This window comes from Etheostoma spectabile, chromosome 12 (assembly GCF_008692095.1).
Source record: "Etheostoma spectabile isolate EspeVRDwgs_2016 chromosome 12, UIUC_Espe_1.0, whole genome shotgun sequence".
In the NCBI taxonomy this organism is placed as follows: Eukaryota; Metazoa; Chordata; class Actinopteri; order Perciformes; family Percidae; genus Etheostoma; species Etheostoma spectabile.
In genome coordinates, this window is record NC_045744.1 from 27,554,451 (window position 1) to 27,573,015 (window position 18,565).

At 39.1% G+C, this 18,565-nt stretch overlaps 1 protein-coding gene across 9 annotated transcripts in view; it reads right to left on the reverse strand.

The window, feature by feature from the left end:
- The window catches only part of LOC116699471 (putative ferric-chelate reductase 1), a 28,998-nt gene extending 14,216 nt beyond the window's left edge, over positions 1-14,782 (reverse strand). For 3 of the 9 annotated variants that reach the window (XM_032532075.1, XM_032532073.1, XM_032532078.1), the window contains exons 1-6: positions 14,650-14,781; positions 14,084-14,184; positions 12,402-12,608; positions 9,437-9,547; positions 8,892-9,033; positions 8,420-8,511 (exon numbers count right to left, since the gene is read on the reverse strand). In XM_032532075.1, coding sequence (XP_032387966.1) covers positions 8,420-8,511; positions 8,892-9,033; positions 9,437-9,547; positions 12,402-12,608; positions 14,084-14,182 — 651 coding nt within the window. In that variant the 5' untranslated portion in view covers positions 14,183-14,184; positions 14,650-14,781. Of the gene's footprint in view, positions 1-6,594; positions 7,194-8,373; positions 8,512-8,891; positions 9,034-9,436; positions 9,548-12,401; positions 12,609-14,083; positions 14,185-14,649 lie in introns of those variants that run through there. The other 6 variants (XM_032532074.1, XM_032532080.1, XM_032532077.1 and 3 more) reach the window with 3 other exon arrangements.
- Between the last annotated feature and the right edge of the window lie 3,783 nt (positions 14,783-18,565).

Genomic DNA, 18,565 nt, shown 5'->3' on the forward strand with positions numbered 1-18,565 from the left:
GGCTGAAGGTCACCGTCAGCAGGAGGAGTCTGGGCTGCGATCACCTACGAATGAGAGCTCTGACAAACTGACATATTGCTTTGCAAAAGTCATCTTAGTGTGGGGGAAAGGGGGGAGATAGGAGTTTTCCATTTCTCATGAGGGAGAAATCTTTCTTCCATTACCTGTTTTCTCCAAAGTCATTAAGACAATGGGCAAAGGCATCAGTTCAAAATGAAATAAATGATCCCAAAAATCATCAGTCCATTGACTATATATATTATATATATATATATATATATATATATATATATATATGTATACTAATGTCACCAATTTAACAAAAGCATATATTAAAAAACCACTGGACTGTTGCACTGTATAGAGTTATCAATTTCAATTTAATTTTATTTATAGTATCAATTCATAACAAGAGTTATCTCAAGACACTTTACAGATAGAGTAGGTCTAGACCACACTCCAGAATTTACAAGGACCCAACAGTTCTAGTAGTTTCCTCCAGAGCAAGCAACAGTGGCGAGGAAAAACTTCCTTTTAGGCAGAAACCTCGGTCAGACCCAGGCTCTTGGTAGGCGGCGTCTGACGGGCCGGTTGGGGTTAGAATGAAGAGTGGAAATAACAAAAATAGAAGAAGAAAAAAAGTATTTTCCAAAGGCTCTCAAGGGGGAAGGAAGGGATGCGTGATTAATCTTTACTGGGTTGATACTCCAAACATCTTTGACAAATTTGGTTAACAAATTGCAATTTTTTGGAGCAAATCCATCGGCCACCATCCTATGTGTTCACACTTTACACACTGAGAAGGTTTTGTGCTGCGTGGCCAGCACAGTAGCGTCACAAATCCTCAAATCCTCTTTTTTTAAAAAATAGATTATGGAAAAAATATTTACAAACTAGAGAAGAAAAGCAATAAAAACCAACAACCCAAAAATAATAGAAGAAAGAAAAGGTAACAGGTGGATCTAAATACAATGCATTAGGGTGCCCGGATAGCTCAGATGGTAGAGCGAGCACCCATGTATAGAGGTTCACTCCTCGATGCAGCGGGCCAGGGTTCCACTCCGACCTGTGGCCCTTTGCTGCATGTCATTCCCCCTCTTTCATGTCTTCAACTGTCCTGTCAAAATAAAAGCCTTAAAATACCCCCCAAAAATTATAATAAAAAATCTAGAAGAAAAATAAACTCAACAACCTAACCCATAATAATACATGTATACATTAATGGTGACCTACTTCAAATAAAATGATGAATCACTTATTTCAATTACAAATATTGAATGGTGGTGCCCATGAGGAAAGAATGCCAAACCATTTAGAGAAAAGATTACAGTGATCAAAAAGCGCTGACTCACAAAACTGTCTGTGTAGATTTATAGAGACTCAGTCCTGCATCTCTTGTGTTAAATGAGGTGTGAACACCTTGTGCCTCCTGGACAGTCCTTCATTTGAATGAACGCTAGAAAAACATGCAGACTTCATTAACATACATTAACACAGGAGACACTAAAAGTTTGTTTGTTATGAGAATAACAGAAACTTACTGAAGGAACAGGGAAGTGGATTGAAGTTGAACAAGACCAAGACTCTAAGGTATTCCCAATGTTGTCCTATAGAGTTTTTGACTCCCTCTCTCTGCGGTCAGCAACAGCTGAGTCCAGATCATCTGGCTGCTATCCTTCCTAGGAAAAGAAAGGCAAACTAGCATGCCAAGATGGAGCCAGCTTTAAGAGGGGGGGCACTGCAGGTGTTCAGAAAAAAACACAAGATGTGTACAAAAATGCCCACTACATCCACTGCTATGCACATCAGCTAAATCTAATAATGCAGTAGGCCGCCTCTCACTTCTCCAAAGTGAGAATTGTTTTTCTGACCTAGGATTTGCCATTTGCGAACCAGTGACCTTGATGAAGTAGTGACTGTCATAGACTGCCAACATCCAGCAACGTGAGATGGAACTTTCACAGTCGTGCTGTCAATACTGTGTTTGAGCACAGAATAGACTTCATTCACGGTTTTGAAAGCATACGGGAATCCAGTGAATTTGACCCCAAACAGTCCGAGAAGCAGGAGGCTATGCCAAGCTACTGGAAGATCCAGATTTGAACTTCTTCCTGCAATGTTTCCACCACATCATACCACATGGGGACCTCCTCTGTGCTAAGTCCAGCAGAGGAAGATAGATTCAGTCAATACAAAAGGACGCATCCAGCAGTTCCAACAGGACATTCAAAATATTAGGTAATAACTGTCTATTATTATTATTGAAATATAATAATTATGATTAATTAAAAAGTAATCTATATCCTTTACAGAGATTCTCTCCATGCAATGGCTGTGGCACTGAGCAACTGGGGAAATGTCGGGCTTTCAGTCAGCAGGACCCTGAAAGGCTTGATGCAGAGGGTTATCTTGTAGAAATTATGTAACAAAAAGTGTCAACAAAGCAAAATTATTTGTTGCTGAAAATGCTGCTGGGTGCTTGACTAGTACAATCATTCTGTGATATTTTCATTTTTTAATTTGTAAGTGGGTTAATAATTACTTTAAAATAAATTAAAGTATACTTAAGTACAGTAATCAAGTACATTTATCAGTTACTGTGCGTGTACTGTGTGTTCAGGACTGTTGGAAAACGGTTCTCAGTGTCTTTTCATCTCTCTGTCTGCAGGTCTGTGACACCATACTGGGCCACTGCAGGGGACACTTCTCCTTCACAAACCACCTTGTCGGTGCCACCTTGCTGGAGGGCGACCGGTTTGTAGAGTACTGCTCTGAATTCCCTGAAGAAGCACTGAACACCACGTTGAAGGCCTATCCAATGCTCAATGGAACCAAGCTGAAGACTGAGTTTACTCTCATCTGCAGCAAGGAAGAATTCAAATCCTACTGTGGTGCTCTGGATCTCTTCCAGTTTTACATGGACAATAATCTGTCAGAGGTGTTTTCAGAGACTGTAATCCTTCTAAAAATCATCATCACCACACCCATGACCACTGCCGAGGCTGAGACGTGCTTCTCAACTTTGAAAAGGGTTAAACCATTTTTGAGGAACACTATGACCCAAGAGAGACTGAATACCTTTGACACCCTCTCAATGGAGAAAGGCCTGGTGACTTGAACCAGAGAGTCATTGAGAAATTTGTCAATTTAAAAGAAAGAAGTTTGCGAAATTTCTATACAAGAAGTTGCCAATGTTTAGTCAAACAATATGCAAATGACTTGGTTAATGTTGTGCTAAAGCGTGTGTGTGTTGCCAGTTTACGCAACATTTGTGTTTTGGTTTTTTAGATTTGTGTGTGTTGTCCTTGACATGATGTGCCTCAGAATGTTTGACTCGATCATGCAAAATTGCGCCCTCGTCAATTTGTTTATCACCACTATTGCACGTCAGTGATCTTCTGTTTTACTGGTAAAACTTTGGTTCAAATCAAATGAGATAAATGTGAGAACAATTCTAAAAGGGTTCTTGAATGGTTGAGTTTCCTAAACTACCAGAATCATTATTTTCTAATCATAGATTCATCATTATGCCAATCAAAACCTTACTTTATTTCTAAAGCACATTTAAAAAACAACAGTCAGGTTGACCAAAGTGCTGTTCATTGACATGAAACAATTAATAGACAGAATACAACACCAGACAAATACAACATACAGTTCTCGTTCTGGATTAAAAGCCAGGGAATAAAAATGTGTTTTTTAACTTGGCCGAATCAGTTCTAACCTCCTCCATTGGTTTGGGTGGGGGCCTGAGTGGGTGTACAATGAGCAAGGTGGTGCCAATTAGTTCCTGCTTGACCTCTAACGTACAGGGTGTGGGTGGAGCGCTCAATCGTTTCCACCATCCTGTCCATCTAGGTTCAGCCCATTTTCATCCTCACCCGAGCCTGTTTTGTTCTGTGGTGCTTTGGTGGCAGCTAGGACCTCTAAAGAAAGAACTTGAGTAAAATTAGTGAGAGTCCTCATTATCTTCTGCTCTTATCTGCCACAAATCCAACACTGGGCCCAGACCGCTATCTCTGGCCAGCCCTGGCATTTGTAGGGTCTCCCACCACTGTGAGCATTGCACTTTTCACAGTTGTTTTACAAATGACAGAGTTTTGCAGGTACCAAACTACTATCACCACCTGTCATCTTTGTGCCTTAGCCACTGGTTTTGTTCATAGGGACCTGCCTGTTCCTGCATTCTCTGTATGTGTTCTTCGGTTAATTCTTGTCTGTCTGCAGATATATCAATTGTCTGTTGTAACCTTCTCCATTTTTAGCTGCTTGCCCTAGCGTTTGTTTTGTACCGGTGCCTCTTCCTCTTGGTGAACATCTGTGCTCAGGGACCCCGGGTAGGACAATCTTTGGCCCAGTGTGTAAGCTGTCCACAAGTGCCAACAACAGCCAGTCAATCCTCTTGGTCTAGCCCTATACTGTCTTCTTCTGTGTGGTCTCTGGTACTGCATGAGGTATGGTTGGCAGGACTGGCTTTGTGTCATCTATCCCTGACTTCTACAGATCGGTAGATGTTTTTTTGTTTTGTTTCTATAGAATGAAAATGAAAACAAATAATCTATGTAAGTTGTAATTTACAGTATGTAAATTCTAAAAACTGAAAAAGTGAAAACAAAGCTATGTAAATCCCTGTGTGGTGTTTGAGGACACTTACCTCTGAGTATTTTTTACCAGGTCTGCTTAACAAATGCTCACAACGGTGGGGAAATGCACAAATCAATTGAGAAAATCAATCAAGATTTTTATCTTAATTATCTAGCTTAGTGATTTTACTTAAAACTGAAATTCTTGTCTTTTTTAGTTACATTCAGAGATGTTATTTGTTATGCAATTTTCATTAAAAAGATTTTTTTTGTAATTTTCTAACAGTACTTTTTCTGACCACCAGCTGTTTTTTAAGTAGAATATTTCTTTTTTGATTGTAGAACTTCTCTTTGTTGGCCTAAATGGAGTAAATACAAATTATTGCAATCTGCTCAAGAACGCTTAAGTTGTTTTACTTGTAATGATTTACTTTGTCCACCAGGTGGAGCCACCGTTCTCGTCTGCCAACCACAGGCACTAGCTGTACCTTTATGCAATGCCCATGGTTTTTAATAGTCCCAGCCCCTTGCTAAAGAGCACAATGTAAGGTACTGATTGCTTTCAACTTAAAGGAAAATACCGGCCAATTTTTATGTTAAAGTTGATCGCTATGACTATGCAAGTACTTTCGATTGAACCCCCCCGACCTGAATTAGCGCAGGCAACACTGAGTAGCTGCAGCTACGTGTACAAGCTTCCCCTGAGCTAAAGCGACAGTTAACGGGGCAAGTTTTAGAGCCTTTGTGCCTCTTAACAGACACACAATGCAATTAATATGTCTGTACAACATGAGCAGGGCCCTGAAAAGATGCGTTTTCAAGTCAGACATTGTTTTAATTCACCTACCCTGTCTTGTTCTTGCCGCTGGGTAGCTTGCTTGCCTGGTTAGCTGCTAGAGCTAGCTGTTAGCTGCTAGCTGTTAGCTTCTGTTGATAGGTGTATTGCTGCACCTTTTTATTGCTGTTTGGAGTTGCCCAATCGGCCACAGCACTGATCTTAACCGAGTCCATGTGCACCTGGTTAGCTGAGATGACGTAGCCCAGGAACAAGATAGCAGCTGCATGATAGTGACACTTTTCAGCTTTGACATAAGGTTTATTCTCCAACAGCTTCTGAAGAACTTTGCGTACATGAACCTCACGAGTCACAGTATCTGGTGAGAAAATTAAAATATCGTCTCGTACTTACGCTCAATATTCATTTCCTTTCAGTTCTACGTCTGGGTTTATAGTGTTGTGTTTTCACCAGAAAAATCTTTGGCGGTCCAATCAGCGAACAGAGGGAGTGGCTGAGAACGATGACATTGAGGCCTTTTGCTAGAGTTGTAGTTCCGTCATGGCGGTGGAGAAAGATGCGAGCGAAGCCATTTGGTCCGTTGTGTCACAGAGCCAAATATCCAGAAGGTAAAGCTTGAGTAAGAACAATCTTTACTGAGTTTTGTTGGAGGCCATGATGGAAAAGGAAAAGTTAGATTTTCCAGCTCTCTCCGTTAGTGGTGACAGAGTTGGCTTAGGCTAACGCTAGTGATGCTAAGTAGGCGTCACGACCAAACGTTAGCGATTGATTAGGGCAGATCCAGAGTGGGTTTGGGGAGATCCAATAGATTTAAACTTCAACAAAGTACCCGCCTTCAAGGAAGTTAACACTTGTCAGTGGAGAGTCTGTACAAATGAAATGGACGAGAGTCTGGTAGGACCAGGCTAGGAATAAACCTTCTTTTGTTCTAATCTAGTCAGCACGCCAGCAGGGGTTGGCTCAAAGACTGACAGACTAAAGGTTTCTTCCTGCCGCTGTAATAAAGAGCTTCCTCCTCTTTGATTTAGCAAGACGGTTTGCAATCTACAACCATGCGTAACGTCAACTTGTGACGAAACTACACTTTGCTTAGTCTAGTTTATTCGCTCTTAACCAGTTAATGGAAATCCTTGTAATTCATATTTTCTTTCTTTTTTGCGACATTTTAAAAGTTCCCTTAAAATTTGCTTGACAATTAGAGGGAAACATGACGCCACAAACAAGGTAACCATAGTATCAACTTTATTATTTTAGAACAGGTGGAGCTTTTTTTTGCTGTCCATTCAACAGATATTTCACAGTCAAAGATAATTTCAAATGTCAATGTTAAAACATAACAACCACACTCTTGGGTTGGGTTTCAGGTGAAGGATGCTGGCTGTTTACCTATTGAGGTTTATTGCCAAGATTGAGGTATACTGCCTCATCAGACCAAAGTGTACATTAAATATGCATATGCTGAAAAAGCCTGTTGTACCAGTTTTCTGTAGAAAAGTTTACCCAAGTGCCAACTGGAATTACAAAGATGTTTTTTTTACAGTCCTAAGCAGAAGTATTAAGTAAATAAGCCACTAAAACCATCGAGGACGTTTTTGCAAATGCCACATGAACAGCTGGAGTTTCAGCCCAAGTACATCTCAGGTAGAAACATTGCGCAAAAGATACTTCTAACGCTTTTAAATAAGTTCCATTACTGCTTGATACTCGACACTTCTCGACTCCTCTGCCTTCATTGTATCGAACTGGAACTCAGTATTCCTTTCAGGCTCTCAGCAGGACGTATAGTGTGAGGACACTCAGCAGGAGCAGCATGGCTGGCAGGGGAAGAGACAAAAGAGTTTATCACAAATGTTGGGGAATCAAAGCTCTTCCTCCTCTTCTGCTTTTTCATTAATTACGTGGCGGATCAGCACCGTGACCAAATTCAGTTTTGCTCTTTGGTATCCGGCCATGCAGATTGGCCGACGTTTTGAGACATCCGTCTGTGATTTATAACTCCACCCTAATGGATGAAGGGTTTGTGGTGCATATATCATATCTTTCCACAAACAATGACCCTGGTACTCTGAATAATCCTCCAAACACGTTTTCATTTAAACTATTTCTTCAGTGAACAGTAGTTAGAATGAAAACTGTCTTTGGGTCTTTAGGTTATCAAGAGTAACCAGATGTTGTAACACTGTTTCTGGATGGACATGTTGCTTTTTAAACGTTTGATCAGACCCTTTAGTCAGTTTAGTTTTAACCACTGTGAGACAGTTTGCCTCATGTGGCTAGACTGCCCCAAAAATCAATTATTCTGGACAATTTAATGTAATGTAACTTTCATTGAATACTATAAAAAATATTTAATTAATCACATTAATTCTAGGGTGAAAGCTAATAAACAGGTTTTAGTTTCCTATTCTTTTACAGGTCTGTAAAATTTCTTTAAGTTTATTTTGAAAGTTTCTGGAAAAAAACAGTATTTTGGTAATTACCGAGAAGAGAAAGGGACAGAGGGTCAAGTGGAAGCTTCAAAGAGGTAATTTAAGTGCTATCAATGTACAGAGTGCTTTTCAGGAGACTCGCTGTGCGTTGACTTTTGATTTGTAGCCGTGCTAATGTCTTGCTGCCTTCTGTCGCTCTGCATGGCTTCTTGAGAAAGCTTTATTTGTTGCTCTGGCTGTCTGTATGGTGTCTTTTTGACTTATCTCTGTAAATTTATCCTGTACTAATGTCTTGCAGTTTCCTGTTTTTTGTGGTTTTTGTGGTCTCAATACTTTTTGCTACAGTTGAAAATTAGCCGGCTGTCTAACACTGGCACATTTACAGAAATGTTAATTAATGTGCATTGTCTTTTGTAAAAAAAAAAAAATGAAATGAAATGAATTGTCTAAATTCCCATAATAAGTACCAAATTAAATAGTTTTTACCAGGAAAATTATTTTGTTATGAAGTTGTGGATTGCCCTCAAATGTGTTAAATTAGCAAATTTGTAACAGCAGTGTTTACCGTGAGGCTGGACAGCTCCACTGCTGCTGGGCGTTGTTGTGTTGACCACTGGTGGTGCTGTGGTGGGGACGTTGCTGGCTGGGTTGGCGAGGTTCAGAAGGCCGCTGTTCAGGGAGATGTTGAAGGGGCTGAGACCATCTGAATGAAGGGGACAGAGCAGTGGGAGGTCAGACATGTCCATATTGACAGCTGTGTGGGTCAATCAGTGCCAGCTTGAAAGAGGAAGCAGCAAATCCTCTCATATCTCTGGAGAAGAAAGTTGCTAAGCTTAAAAACTCTGTGACTTATTTTCTATTTTTGCCAACAGGTTGAAAACAATAACTGTTCTGGTGTTACATACAGTATGTGTATTGGCATTAAAAGACAGAATAAAGGTTATTCTTATTTATTTATGGTCAACTTGTCAAACAAAAACAATCTTAAGAGAAATCCTAACATTGCATTTGTTTGTACATTAAGTGTTTAGGTTGTGTTTTAGCATACAATGTTGCAGTGTGTGTTACTGTGTGTCCACTTACTTCCAGTTATAGTCCCAGTCCCGAGGAGGAGGGAGAAGGTGGTGGGGCTGCTGATTTGGGTTTTGGAGGCGTTCACGTTCGGGACGTTGAACTCACACTTGATCACATTGCTGTTTACGATGCCACGGATTTCTGTTGTTATCTAAAAGGTAGGACACACAAAGTAAGATATGGTAAGGTAAAAAAAGGAAGAAAATACAGCAAAGTTTAGCAAAGCAAATGTATTAAAAAGCAACACTTTTTGTTGCCTAACTTGAGTTGGAAAATGTGTTGTGTAGGTCAGATATGGTCCAGTGGTTTGTTAAATATTTGATCAATAGGTACAATCATGAAACTGCAGTTATGTTTTGGAATATTTGGATTTCTTTTAATCACAAGTAATACAAAATTTGTGCATTAATCATCTTAAAGTGAATGTATTATATGTATATGTCCATCTATTCTTCCATATAACATAAATAACAATTTCCTTGATAATTAAAAAATATATATATAACTTTCTTATACCAACATCTCTCTATTTGACAGTAAATGTGATGCCTCACCCTATCAGCTGGAGTGAGAGCGCCGTTGATGTTGTTCTGATCCATCGTCTGGAAGAAGAAGCTCCCATTTTTGGAGCTGTTTTGAGCACAGATGAAAAGCATGGTGGTACCCTGATGAAAGAAATAGGGGTTAGGATGAGATGACTTTCTAGAAGTGAAGACAGTGACACATTCCAACAGTCATTCAGTGTTGTGGTTAAGGCTGGAAATAAGCCAATGAAGTAATGAAATAGTCCAGAGTTAGATCCCCGCTTGTCTTGTTTTGCCTGTGTGTTCACCTGGGTCCTTTTTTATTAGGGCCCAAGCACAAAAGTGAAAAGAAATGTATTGTTTTTGTAAGGATTGTTATTATTCTGCGACGTCACTCGCATTTCTGAGGGCTCAGCATGCCGGAAAACTCACAACAATTTGCACACATGTCAGACCTGTCAAAAACTACATTCTGTAATGATTGGGCTTGAGCGTTGCCACTGGGCTCCATAGAGCGCTCTAAAGAGCTTCTGAATTCTGAAAAAAATAGCAGTTAATATACCAAATTTTGAGGGTACATAGGTTTCATATTGCATTTTTTAAAGGTGTTTTAAGACTTCAGGATGCACTAAAACTCTCAAAATTGTGCAGCCATGTGCAGAATAGTAAACTCTTTCATCTGAATTCACATTTAGGCTTGGGAGTGATATGGTTGCTCTATAGCGCCCCCTAATTGGTTTAAGAACTTGGGCACATTTTTGACGGCCTCAGTATATGCGTAAACTTACAAAAATTGGCGCCCACATAAACACCTGGGAGCTGTACAAGACTGTACAGCAATTTGGCCCATACCTGTAAGTGGGCTCAATAGGGCCCCCTAACGCGCGGAAAGCCTTAATTTGGACATAGTTGCACCGATCTTCAACAGATTTTTACACATATTGCTCTAATCATTGGGAACATATTTCCCATTTACCTTCATTAGCTCCGCCCAACCAGAAGGCGGCCATTCTTAATTTATGCATTTTGCATATGTTTTTTTTGTTGTTGTAACAAAAGGTTATCCAAAGAATTTTGATAGTTGAAAAATTGCACAAGTTACAGAAACTCCACACTAAACAGGAACTTGCGTTATCTTGGCAACAAATACTGTATTTTGATTGCCCTGAAACTTGACAAAGGTGTTTCTCATGGCCTCAAAGCATCTGTGCCAAACGTGCCAGCAATCAGCTGTTTTAATTTTTTTTACTAATCAGCAAAATATCAATATGTTGGAAACCTACTTTGTCTAACTACTCCTGGGGCGTGAGTCTGATTGGCACAAAAACGTATAGACTCGGTGGATCCTTGTGACAATCATAAGAATTTTGATAGCTAAAACAATGTGCAAGTTATAGAGGACCAACTTCCTGTAGGTGGCTGTTGAAACAGGAATGGCTGTATCTTGGCAAAAGGTATTTCAATTTATGTGAAAATTAGAATGTGATATTGAGCCGCCCCCTACACTCTAGCCACAGTCATGTACACAGACCACTTGTACCACGCCCCCTTTCAAAACTTGTGAACTGTTAAACTGGTAAACCATGTGAGAGGTATCATTGGACTCAGCAAAGAGTTCCTTTTTAATTGGTGATAGTTTGCCCTGCTCCATATGCTTAAGCCAAGCCCCCTTTAATGTAAGTTACGTAATGACCCATTTCTTGAACACTCTCTATCTATAGTCAGTCACTATACAAGCAAAATGTCCCTGACTTTAAATAATAAAAAAACTAACTAACAAACTAACAAATTACATGAGAAAGCTGTAATTAACAAGCTTGTAATTCTCTGTCTAGGTTAAACCTTTTACCAGCTATTGTTAGCCACAGGGTGCTAACACTGCACAATCTTCACAGACTGCTTGTCCCTAAAGGTTATATATGACATAGCATCATCTTTAATTTTAATATTTCACTGATAGATTGAAATCTAAAATTTCCGTTTATTTTTTGTCAGTTTCCAAAAGTTAAAAAATCCTACATCTGACATCAATTCTGTTGCTGCTGCTTTGTATGAAGCTTAGCGCCGCCCAAGACGATCGTGATCAGTTTACGGAAATGTCAATAAACCAGAGCAGAATGCTGTGTGGACTAGCCAGACTAAATTCAGTCAGACCATCCCCAAAAGTGGGGTGAGTTTAAAAACAGTTAAAGTAAGTCATCTTAGTTTTTCCTTGTGTGAATTTTGTCAGAAACACTACACATTTCACATTCATTGAGCATCAGAAGCTGGATAGCTGCTAGGCTATATCTTGCTAAGCCTAGCATTACTATGCTACCTGCTAGCATGATAATTAGTGGTTAACTGGGTCAGTGCCAAAGCCATACACAAACATCTAAAGGTCATTGTAAAGTTTAGCATTGTAAGGTAAGTGCTATTTTAAATGGTTAAACTTTTAACTTTATTAAAAGTCAGACATTGCTTGTTTTGTGGGGGCTAATGCTAACTTGTTAGCCTTGCTCGTTAGTTAGACAGTTACAGAAATATTGTTGAATGTTTGTAGTTGGTTAGTTAGTTTTTTGTCATGTCTTATCATAGACAGGCTATGGTCCTTATCAACTAAATAAATATTCAAAGTCAACCAATGCCACATTGAGTCACTGGTGAACTGTATCTGTGAAGGTACGTAAAGACAAAGAAGCAAGTCAGTTTGCTTTTGCTGGGAGTTTTGACATGATTTACATAAACACAGATGCATTATGATATTTTCCTTTTATTTACCATCACACTCGAAACTTAGGTTATGTATTAAAGAACCTGATACACTGTGTTGGCCATTAAAAAAACCTTCCTGTTGAAGGGTTTTTACATTTACATGTGTTTCTGTATAAGTACACTCTACTGTTTGTACAAAGTCACAGATATTAAAGAATATCCTGCTTTTAAAGGGACATGAGATATAGGTAGACATAGGTATGTGTTCAACTTAGCAAAAAAGACATTTTTGATACATTACTTGTGAAGCATTCACAGTGAGTCCCAGTGCGATGTATCCCACGGAGTCTCCCCTGAGTTGGAAGGACATTGCAGAGCCGTTGGGTGCTACTGAGGTGCTGGAGATCACAGACGCAAACAGACAGCTGGTGTTTCCAGTTGGATCACAGTTTGCTGGTGTTTGCACACACAGTTTGGTGACTCCACAACCAATTTGAGAGATGTTCACCTGGTAGACACACACACACACACACACACACACACACACAATAGAATGATTAGTCTTAAAAGCTGATATCTGAGATATATTGATCAATCCCTGGCCCTGCAGTCCCCTGTCAAAGTGTCCTTGGGCAAGACGCTGAACCCCAAGTTGTCCCCAATGCTGCACCAACGGAGTGTAAATGTGTGTGGGTGTTTATCTGATGAGCAGGTGGCACCTTGTATGGCAGCCTCGGCCACACTGTATGAATGTGATTGAATGGTGAATGGTTTCTGAGCTATGTAAAACCACTTTGAGCAGGGGCCCGGCTAGCTCAGTTGGTAGAGCAGGCGCCCATATATGGAGAGTTACTCCGTGACGCAGCGGGCCTGGGGTTTGACTCCAATCTTTGGTCCTCTCTCCCCCCTTTAATGTCTTCAGCTGTCCTATCAATAAAGGCGTAAAATGCCCAAAAATAATCTTAAAAAAAAAAGTGTTTAAGTAGAAAAAGACTAGAAAAGCGCTATATAAATACAGTCCATTTGCAGTCCAATCTTTAGGCATTGAGAGGTCATTAAAACCATTGTGTTTGTTTTGATCTGTATGAATGCGGGGAATTGTGTAAATGGCCAACATTGGCTGCTACAATTGGCGGGATGACTGAGTCATATGGACAACTGTGCTGAGTTACATGGTCCGCCACCAAAAGTACAATACTGCATTGCTGGAGTCGCTGATCTTGAACCATGTTTCAAGAGTTTTGTTTAGAAAGATTATGCATATAAGTTTAGGAGTTAGCTGCTTCTTGGAAGAGGACCAAGAACATGCTTAACACTACAAAGTAGTGCTGTCAGTTAAACACGTTATTAACGGCGTTAACGTAAATCCATTTTAACGGCGTCAATGTTGTTATCGCAAGATTTACGTTCTTTTTGGCCTAACAAACTTTGTAGTTTTTTTTCACATGCTGTACTAGTAACATTAGAAAAATTACAACACCACACCACATCTAGCTAGACCAGAAACAAAACAACAGGCACGCCTTACACACTCCGTTTGGGCTTGCAAGCCGGCCAAAGAGTAGTAACGCTATGTTTTAAGTGGATGGCAAGCACGAGACGCCAAAATGGATGCCAATAACATTCTGGATGGAAAGTTTACTTTTTAAAAGTTGCCAAATGGTTCCTTTGACAAGACCAAAGTGATGTGAGTGTTTTGTCGTTGTGAACTGAGCTATCATCGCAGCACGTCCAGTCTGAAATACAAAGCACACAGCTGATGCCAATTCAACTTTGAAATAGAAGCAATAGAAAATAGCTATAATATAAATTCTTGCTATACATGCAAGCTTCATAAGCAACTTTTCAGTTTATTTTCAACTCAAATTTGGAATGGTGTCCTTGAACAAATGTCATAGATATCTGCGTACTGCGAAGTAAAGGTCAAAAGGTATGGGAGTGGTTTACAGGAGACTGAGAGGATTAAAGTGAAAGAAATCCAACCTGTGTATTATTGGAAAATGACAAGTAAGAGATTCCTTGGACACCCGATGCCACGTAAACCCCCACTGCAGCAACCAACAGGATCAATCCTCGTTCCATTCCTTACAGAAAGACAGTAAATTAACAAGACATAGAGAGTTAATATTATGGGTTGGATTTGAGAGTGTTACTCAACCGCAGACTTGCAGTTATGTAATTCGGAATTCAAATAATATGGAAATCTTAATGACTTCTAGAGATAATAAAACTGTCACACCTGATAACATCTCTGAAGTTAGAATTTATATTAACTAATTTATTAATTCAAGCACAATTATAACAAAGTATTGTAATTCTGAGAAAAAACATTTGGTTCAGTGAAAGTATATAAAAACAGGATCTGTATTAATAGTTTACAATATACAACAGTCTCTTAAATCATCACATTACAAGTCTCAAAAAATCGCAATAGATTTCCATCTTTCAGTAATTATGCTAAAGTTATTATTACTTACCAACCTAAATGATTATTTATAAGATAATGAAAATGAATAAATTAACAAATTAAGTTTTCCTTTGAAACTTACTTGAACTGTAAAAGTCAAATGTTGAGTTGCAGAAAAGTTCCTTTGTTCAGTGGGTTGTGGTCCGGTGTGTGTTTATGATCCCTGCGGGAATCCTTTAAATCAGCAAACAGCGGGCGTGGCCTTCACCTGGCAGAATACCTGCATGGGAGTTGAATAACCCAGGAAGCAACCCAGCCATTTTGTTATGCTGAGCATGATTTGACCTAACAAAGCACCTGTGTTAAAGCCTACTTGATTCTTAAGTTTATTGGAGTTGTGTTGGTTCTACTTAAAATGTAATATGTGATCTTTTGGTGTACCCAAATGTTAAATCTACTTTCATATAAAATCACAAAACAAGTTTACAGATAAAGTCAAATAAAGACTTATAAAGATATTCTATTCCATAATGGTAAACCGGTAAAGTCCTTCCTATTTCTTTTCTTTTTAGATGTAAAAAGGTTAGGTTTATTTGTGTAGAAACAGAAACAGAGGCAAGCATGTTTTACAAAAAGTGGATAAAACTGAAAATGCTTTGAGAGCAGACTTTAAAATGAAGTAGAGAATACAGAATTATGATTGGAAGTATATGACAGTAGCTCTCTTCAACTAGTAAAGGGTTAAACTGGTTGCAGGTTTGTAGGTTTTATACAGTCCATGGTTTTAGTCTGTGGAAAGACTGTGTCTACTCTAACTGCCAGGTCTTTGCTAGTCAGTTGTTTATTTTAACCTATGAGTCATGTCAGCAATGCCATTGCCTAACATAAGAAATATTACACAGTTATTACAGTTAGTCACAGTCAGGGTGTCACTACGTCAAATAATCTTCTGATAAAAGACAAGATACAGAGTGATCTATATCCTATCCGATTTCTTTTTACTCCTCTGTTTCCAGGTTGATTTGTTTTCTGCAGAAGTTGTTCAGAATAAATATCAAAAAAGAGAACAAAAATTCAACAGTAACTAAACGCTTCACCTGTATTCACCCTCTGTATGTGATGCTCTGCACCTGTCTCTTTAAGCCCTCCACCCAAACAAGCCTAGTCTGCTTGGATTGGCCAGCACACTTCCCGGAAACTCTGCAACAGTGTATACAGATGAACGTTGTGTGGTAATAATTCTAAACCAAATATTACACAACCAGGCGTGTCTCAACAGTAAACCAGTAAACTACAGACCAGAATTTGGGGAGAAATGACCAGCATTGGCCGCCAAGATTACAGTTATGTTGCAGCTATCTTCAGTTCTAGTCTACTAATCAGCTCTAAACCTAAACTAAATTATAACTCATCTGAAAGTCTTGTTCTTAGTCTTTCACACCCAAGTTGGAAATCACTGCAACCAGGTCTATTTTATTATAGTGTACCGAGTACCTGGTCCATACTCTGAATTCTTATCTGAATTTGCAGAGTTTTTGTCAACTTTAGTCCTTAAAACAGACAAAGTTATCATTTTAGGGGATTTTAATCTTTAATATATTAGTATGTGGACGATGAGAATGATAGCCTTAGTACTGCGTTTATCTCTCTATTAGATTCTATTGGCTTCTCTCAAAGTGTTCATAAACCGACTTTTGACCACACCCTCAATCTTGTTCTGGTATATGGTGTCCCACAGAATCCCTTTTTATCTGACCACTGTTTAATAACTTTTGAGATTATACTGCTGAACTACACGCCATTAGGCAAAAACTTCTATACAAGATGTATATCTGATAGTGCTGTAGCTAAGTGTAAGGATGTGATTCCATCAGCTTTTAATTCATTACCAAGTCACAAAGTAACAAAGGACTCCTATGCTAATTTCAGTCCCTCCCAAATTGATCATTTTGTTGATAGTGCAGCAGGCTCGCTGCGAATGACACTCGACTCTGTTGCCCCTCTAAAAAAGAAGATAATTAAACAAAGACGGTTAGCTTCATGGTATAACACTGAAACTCGCAAATTAAGACAAATATCACGGAAACTTAAGAAGATTTGGCGTTCCACCAAACTGGCAAATTCTCGTTTAATTTGGCAAGATAGTCTTAAAACGAATAGGAAGGCCCTCCGTAATGCCAGAGCAGCGTACTACTCGTCGTTAATAGAGGAAAATAGGAACAACCCCAGGTTTCTTTTCAGCACTGCAGCCAGGCTGACGGAAGGTCACAGCTCTACTGAGCCAAGTATTCCCATAGCTCTCAGTAGTAACGACTTCATGAGATTCTTCAATGATAAAATTATAACTATTAGAAGCAAAATTCTCCAAGACCTGCATTTAACTGACACTGACTTATCTCTAAACTCAGGAACCTTAGAAACAGCTGTAAAACCAGATATACTGTATGTTTAGACTGCTTTGCTTCACTTGATCTTTATCAATTTAATTCAATTATTTCTTCATCCAAACCATCAACCTGCCTCTTAGACCCCATCCCGACTAGGCTACTTAAAGAAGTTTTACCCTTAGTCAACAATTCTCTACTAGATATAACCAATCTATCTTTATTAACAGGCTTTGTATCACAGTACTTTAAAGTAGCTGTAATTAAACCTCTTCTAAAAAAGCCCAACCTTGATCCAGATGTTTTAGCCAACTATAGACCTATATCCAGCCTTCCATTTCTCTCTAAGATTTTTTGAGAAAGCAGTCGCCAAACAGCTGTGTGACTTTCTGAATAGCAACAGCTTATTTGAGGATTTTCAGTTAGGATTTAGAGTTCATCATAGCACAGAGACAGCACTTGTGAAAATTACTAATGACCTCCTAATTGCATCAGACAAAGGACTTATCTCTGTACTTGTGTTACTAGATCTTAGTGCTGCATTTGATACCATTGACTATCATATCTTATTACAGAGACTGGAACATTTAATTGGCTTTAAAGGAACTGCTCTAAGCTGGTTTAAGTCTTATTTATCAGATCAATCTCAGTTTGTTCATGTTAACGATGAATCCTCCATGAACGGCAAAATTAGTCATGGAGTCCCACAAGGATCTGTGCTCGGTCCAATCTTGTTCACTTTTTATATGCTTCCTTTAGGCAATATTATCAGGAAACGCTCAATAAACTTTCATTGTTATGCAGATGATACTCAATTATATCTATCAATCAAGCCGGATGAAACTAATCAGTTAGCTAAACTTCAAATGTGCCTTCAGGATATTAAAACCTGGATGACCTGTCATTTTCTAATGTTAAACTCAGATAAAACTGATGTTATTGTTCTGGGGCCCAGGAATCTTCGAGTTATCTTTGATCAAGACATGTCGTTTAATTCTCACAATAAGCAAATTTCAAGAACCGCCTTTTTCACCTAATTAATAATGCAAAAATCAGGACTATCCTGTCTAAAAATAATTGCAGAAAAACTAAAAAAAGGTTTTACTTCTAGGCTGGACTACTGCAATTCTTTATTATCTGGCTGCTCAAAAAAGTCCATAAAGACTCTTCAGCTGATCCAGAATGCTGCAGCACGTTTGCTGACAGGAAACAGGAAAAGAGATCACATCTCTCCTGTTTTAGCTTCTCTGCATTGGCTTCCTGCAAAATCCAAAATCCAAAATACCTTACTACCCCACCAGAGCCCTGTGCTCCCAGAATGCAGGGTTACTTGTGGTTCCTAGAGTTTCCAAAAGTAGAATGGGAGCCAGAGCGATCAGCTATCAGGCTCCTCTCCTGTGGAACCAGGTTCCAGTTTGGGTTCAGGAGGCAGACAATGTCTCCACATTTAAGAGTAGGCTTAAGACTTCCCTCTTTGATAAAGCTAGGGCAGGAAAGTCCTGAACCATCCCTTAGTTATGCTGCTATAGGACTAGACTGCATATGAAAAGCGCTGTGAGATAACTGTTGTGATTTGGCGCTATATGAATAAAATTGAATTGAATTGAGGGAGGGAGACAAAACAAAACAGAAACAGACACACACAAACAGACACACAAACAGACACACAACCGG